The 6000-nt window shown below is 45.9% G+C and overlaps 1 protein-coding gene across 2 annotated transcripts in view; it reads left to right on the top strand.

Annotated features, from left to right (window-relative positions):
* Window positions 1-1891: 1891 nt before the first annotated feature.
* Window positions 1892-6000, top strand: part of MIB1 (MIB E3 ubiquitin protein ligase 1) — a 41980-nt gene continuing 37871 nt past the window's right edge. Inside the window, exons 1-3 of one of the 2 annotated variants that reach the window (XM_083518217.1) lie at window positions 1892-2576; window positions 5160-5331; window positions 5659-5788. In XM_083518217.1, the coding sequence (XP_083374343.1) occupies window positions 2348-2576; window positions 5160-5331; window positions 5659-5788 (531 nt within the window). In that variant the 5' untranslated portion in view covers window positions 1892-2347. The remainder of the gene's footprint in view (window positions 2577-5159; window positions 5332-5658; window positions 5789-6000) is intronic. The other variant, XM_083518218.1, reaches the window with a different exon arrangement.

Genomic DNA, 6000 nt, shown 5'->3' with positions numbered 1-6000 from the left:
AAGAAGAAAAGAAAACCAACCATTCAACACATTTTTTATATAACTAACTGGACTTCCTCGCATCTCCCTTACCCTGCATTCTTTATAATAAAGATATCAGCAAATTATTACCTTGTTTCGTACCTTATTTTGTACTTTTCAAATACTATACCTCTAAATTTAACATACTTTTCATCAGTTACTTATATCTTAAATTAAACATAGTATTACCTTAGATTTTGACCTTTTCTTACTTAAAATATAATTTCCTGTTTCCCAAATCTAATTGCTGAAGCTATAGTTTCCGAATCGTGTAAATTTGTAACATTCATACAACTTATATTGTTTTTGTAAATAGTCCTTAAATTTTTTCCAGTCCTCTTCCGTTGTTTCTTCTCCCAAATCTCGGATTCTGCCAGTCATTTCAGCCAGTTCCATGTAGTCCATCAATTGCGTCTGCCACTCTTCCAGTGTGGGCAAATCTTGTGTCTTCCAATATTTTGCGATAAGTATTCTTGCTGCTGTAGTTGCATACATAAAGAAAGTTCTATCCTTCTTTAACACTTTCTTGGCCAACAATGCCCAAGAGGAAGGCCTCTGGTTTCTTGGGAAAGGTATACTTAAATACCTTTTTTAACTCATTATAGATCATTTCCCAGAAGGCCTTCACTTTTGGACAAGTCCACCAGAGGTGAAAGAATGTCCCTTCAGCCTCCTTACATTTCCAACATTTATTATCAGACAGGTGATATATTTTTGCAAGCTTGACTGGGGTCATGTACCACCTATAAATCATTTTCATAATATTTTCCTTCAAGGCATTACATGCCGTGAATTTCATTCCGGTGGTCCATAACCTTTCCCAGTCCTCAAACATGATGTTATACCCAATATCCTGAGCCCATTTTATCATGGCTGATTTGACTGTCTCATCCTGAGTGATTTTCTCTTCAACCTGCCCTCCATCCTCTTGCAGAAAACTCTTTGCCTGCCCTGCCCGTATCTCGTTTTTGCTTTTTAATTCCACACACGCACCCTTCGGACTTCGTGGCAATCGGGCGCGTGGGTGCGTTTCCTAAGAGAGTGAGGACCCCCGCCTCCTCCCCACCTGCTCCCTCGCCAGCCAGCCAGCCCCGTGCCCTAGCCGGAGAGCCCCGGCCGTCCCCGTCGCGCAATCGGCTGGATCTCCCTTCAGCAGGCCGTGCTCACAACTCGGCCCAGGGACCCCCAGCAGCGGATCTCCGGCTCAGCTGAAGAATCCGGCAACAAGCCCCCTCCTCCCCAATCGCTCCGCCGAAATACGCTCCAAAACCCCCCAGATAGGCCGCCGGCTGCCAAGTCTAGTGGCGCCCTGAGCGAGGGTCTCTCCCCAACACCGCCACCTCGAACTGCGTTCTCCCGGCTACCCGAGCGAACCAGCGGCAGGACCCCGGTATGGGCCCCCCCAATATTTTTTATAAGTCGGCGCCCCTGGTACCAAGAACCCATAAATTTTATGGAACTAGCATCTGTCTCTATTAAGCACATAAGAGTGGTGTATAATAGTCTTGTTTTATAGCCATACTCTTTAAATGACTTTTACTACTATCAAAACATTTGGACATTTTTACTACTATCAAGAAACAGTTGGACGCTTTGGATGAAAGATCTTGGTCGCGATCGGTGTGCTGAGATGATGCCGGTTAGAAGGGGCAGCAGTGTTATGGGGATCCTGGCATCTATAGCCCTCATGGACAGCAGCAGAAAATCTATACGTGTGTACTTAATAATCCTAAACACTTTTCCATTCAGACAAGATCCCCGTTTAACCTTTTTGGAAAGTTTTCAAGGGAAAGCGGAAACAGAAAACGCCTTTAGAAAACGCAGTACACGTCTCGGCTCCCTAGGTGGCGCTGAGGAGCCTCTCCTCTTTGTTCCGAGAGGGGCCATTCCCTCCCCCGGCAGCTAAAATGGCAGAACCGGGGCATGCGCAGGAGGGCACATCGCCCTTCCTCCATTCGCCAGGCCGTGGTGGCGCTGCCGCCATGGTGCCCGGATGGATCAGCTGAAGCGCCGGGTTCGCCCCTGCATTTGGAACCTGTAGGGAGCGGCGCGAGCGGGGGAAGAGACCATCGCGGGGGGGAAAGGGGGGTGCCAGCCGGCCAGTAAAGCTGCAGGCGTCGCGCTCCGCTGGCGGAGGCCGCGTCCGACCCCACCCCTTTCCAGTGAGAGAGACCGGCCGGCCCGGCTCTGGCTCGCGCTCGCCGCCTTTGTTGCCCCCCGGCGTCGAAGTGGACGCAGCCTTCGGGCCCTCCTCCTACCTCCCTCTTTTCCGTTACTGGCCTCAACGGCCCGTGAGGCCGCGGTCGGGCGAAAGCGCTGAGGCAGGATGAGCAACTCGAGGAATAACCGCGTGATGGTGGAGGGCGTCGGGGCCCGGGTCTTGAGGGGGCCTGACTGGAAGTGGGGGAAGCAGGACGGCGGCGAGGGCCACGTGGGCACCGTGCGCAGCTTCGAGAGCCCCGAGGAGGTGGTCGTGGTGTGGGACAACGGCACGGCCGCCAACTACCGCTGCTCGGGAGCCTACGACCTGCGCATCCTCGACAGCGCGCCCACCGGTGAGAGGGAGGCAGGGGCCGAGCGGGGAGTGTGGGGCGGGGGTCGCTTCATAGCAAGGCTCGAAAGAGAGAGAGGGCTTATTGTTCTTCGTGGAGGAATGTCGCTTCGCCCTGCCCGTGGCTGGCGTCGCGTCGTCGGGGCGCCGGTTTGGGTAGTCGGTAGACATCCAGGCGGCCCTCTGGTGCCTGCGACGGGCTTGCCCGCCCTCGGGCACTTCACTGTGATGGAAACTCTGTTTCCTACAACACGCCCCCCGCCCAAAGCTGTGACTCGGGGGGAAACGGACGGGTGGGGATGCCACGCAGCGCAGAATGGGCGACAAGCGCGACCCTGTGCTCGTCAGCTTCATTGACTGCAGGTGGGCTTGCTCACAGGCCAGAATGCGTAGAACTATTGCTTCTGTTGAGCATAGGCCCTTGGTATTTGTGTTTGTTTGCACAAATAAAATTTATATTTATAAAACTGCAATAAGCACAGTGAGGACGACTGTCTTCTTGAAAATGGGGACCTACAAATTTAACCTTGTCGTTCGTTGTTGAAAGGAAGTCTTCATTTCCTTGCAACTTTTCCCCAGTTGGTGGTGTTAGGTCTGGGATTTTATAGGGCGATCCTTGGCTGCTTTAATCAAAAGAGCCACTCCCGGGTCTTTTAGGGGTGCTTACTTCTAAGTAAACGTGCGCTGGATTGTAGCCTTTGACTGTGATAACTTTGAAAGAGGAGTTCTTTGAAAGTGAATGCAGCTGTGAGCATCTTCCTTCTAGCAGTAAATTTGCAAGTGAATGTTTACGGCAGATGTTCCTATTTTGACAGATACAAAGTGGTTTTTAGTGCCTGTGGTATAATTGACATTTCAAAACTGCTAACAAACTACATTCCTCTCAGTAAATAGTAACAAGCAAAACCAGGTGGTTTGTACAGTTTCCTGCTCAATTTTTTAATTGAAATACTCTTAGCCTTTTTTCTCAGATTATGCATATTAACTTATAATGGAGCCCAATTCTATGTATATTTACTCTGAAGCCCCTATTGAACATAATGTGACTCCCAAGTAAATGTGCATAAGAGTGTAGTCTTTGTTATAGGGGATTCCACACTTTATGCATCCCATGCAAAGTGTAAAGGGCATGCATATGTGTATATTCATATTGCCTTAGGAGATTTTCAGCCCTGATTACAAACATCACCTAACATTTTATCAGTACTGTCACACTTGCCCATTAGGCAAGAAGTTGGGCAGAAAATAAAGTTTGTGCCTCGTAATGAGGGACAGATACTTTTCCATTGCTATATTTTTCTGTGAAAAGGTTAGCTAAAAGTTTTTTAAATTTAATTGGTAGTGTAATAAATGGATACTAAAATGGTATCAGACAAATTGGGCAGTTTCAGAATTGTAAATATACATGACAGTTGCTTTTTGGACATGCTAAAATGAGTATGTTAAGTATCCTTAGTAGTTTCATAAGTTTTTATTAACACTTAAGCAGTCCAAGGGAAGTCATTGCTATTGAATTACATCTTTAAAATATGTGAAAGTATTTTAATAGAATTTCAAAATAGAGTTTTGAATAGTTTGAAAATTACATTTACAGTGGAATGTATACTTAGAAGTAAGCTTGTTGAGTTTGGTGGGACTTACTCGTGGATAAGTCTTGGGATTGCAGCTGAGGCCAGGGATCCAAGATGGCCCCTGTATCTGACCAACACTCCCACACCTGTTGTCAGCCTTGATCAGCAACCTCCCTGAATGTTTTTGCCTGGCTGGAATGTACCTTTGGCCTGTGATAAATGTTTGGGGCTGCGATGTGTTGGGGGTATATAGAGAGACCTGATTTTTGTGTGGCTGGAATGTAACATGTACAAATGTAAGACATCAGTTGCTTTTGTCCACCTTTGTTTCTGGTCCTGCCCATCACAGGTGCATGGCCCCTAGAAGGTTTGCTACGAGGGAATATGATCCTTGAGCTGAAGAAGTTTTCCCACCCTTGCTATACATACTTATCTGAGAGTACTTAATGCAGGCTTCCTCAGACTCGGCCCTCCAGATGTTTTGAGACTACAGGTCCCATCATCCCTGACCACTGGTCCTGCTAGCTAGGGATCATGGGAGTTGTAGGCCAAAAAACATCAGGAGGGCCGAGTTTGAGGAAGCCTGACTTAATGCATACTAACCTGATCTCAGTGAGGTTTACTTCTGAGTAGACGCTCTTGGGACTGCACTGTTAAAATGCTTTGTCCCCTTCCTTTCAAATAAGTTCATTTCTAGCGATTAAAAACTTTCTGATATATTGAGATATCACATTTAGATAATACATTACTGTCTCCATTGTATCATAGAGTAGCTAACGTGGTGAGTGGTTTAATGCCATCTACATCTGAGAACATCTGAGTATTGCAGCCTTCAGTGACCAGCTGTGGTGCTTTTTCAGTGTTCTCGGTTACATGGAGCAGTGGTGGGGAAACCTTGGCTGTTTAGCAACCTCTTTTGTGTATGCATATGCTATTGATGCATGTGCTCTTGTATATTGCATATGCTTGCATATATGCATTTCAAAATACTGTTCTAACTCTATTCCTTTCCACAGGAATTAAGCATGATGGAACAATGTGTGATACATGTCGCCAACAACCAATAATTGGTATTCGATGGAAATGTGCAGAATGCACGAATTATGACTTATGCACTGTGTGTTATCATGGGGATAAACATCACCTTAGACATCGCTTTTACAGAATAACCACACCAGGAAGTGAAAGGTATGTTTTAAATGCTCATTTTCATTAAAATGCCTAATTATGAGACTGTGTTGGATATAGAAGGGTCTTGTCACCACCTCAGATAATGAGATGTCCAATGTATTGAAATTTAAGACATGTTAAAATTCATTTTTAATTAATTTCTATCCCATACATTCTTGCAAAGGAGCCCATGGTTTTAATCAAAACAGTTCCTTTTGATTCTTGAAAATTAAGGATTTGCTATTGAACAATTTGTTTTTAACTTGTTTTGCTATTGAACAGCTTGTTTTTATACACTACACTTGTTTTATCTCTTGTAACTTACCATTTGATATTAAATTTTAGAGTGTTGCTGGAGTCTCGCCGTAAATCAAAGAAAATCACTGCAAGAGGAATCTTCACAGGTGCCAGGGTGGTACGAGGAGTTGATTGGCAATGGGAAGATCAGGATGGCGGTAATGGGCGTCGAGGCAAAGTAAGAGTTCAGAATATGACAACTCCCTTGTCGTGCACAGTTCAATATCTGGTTATGTTTTTAATACAGGCCACAAAATAATTCTTCAGAATTGGTGGACCTGTTGCATTGATGCACCTGTGGGCATTTACAGATTCAAATGTATTCTTGGTGTCTGGGGGATTTTTCTGCTGAGGTATTTGACAGTCCTGCTGAGGCCCTCACCCCCCTCT

The sequence above is a fragment of the Podarcis liolepis genome, assembly GCF_965112155.1.
Source record: "Podarcis liolepis genome assembly, chromosome: 8".
NCBI lineage: Eukaryota > Metazoa > Chordata > Lepidosauria > Squamata > Lacertidae > Podarcis > Podarcis liolepis.
The sequence above is the reverse complement of the archived record's forward strand: the minus strand, read 5'-3'. Positions and strand labels throughout refer to the sequence as shown.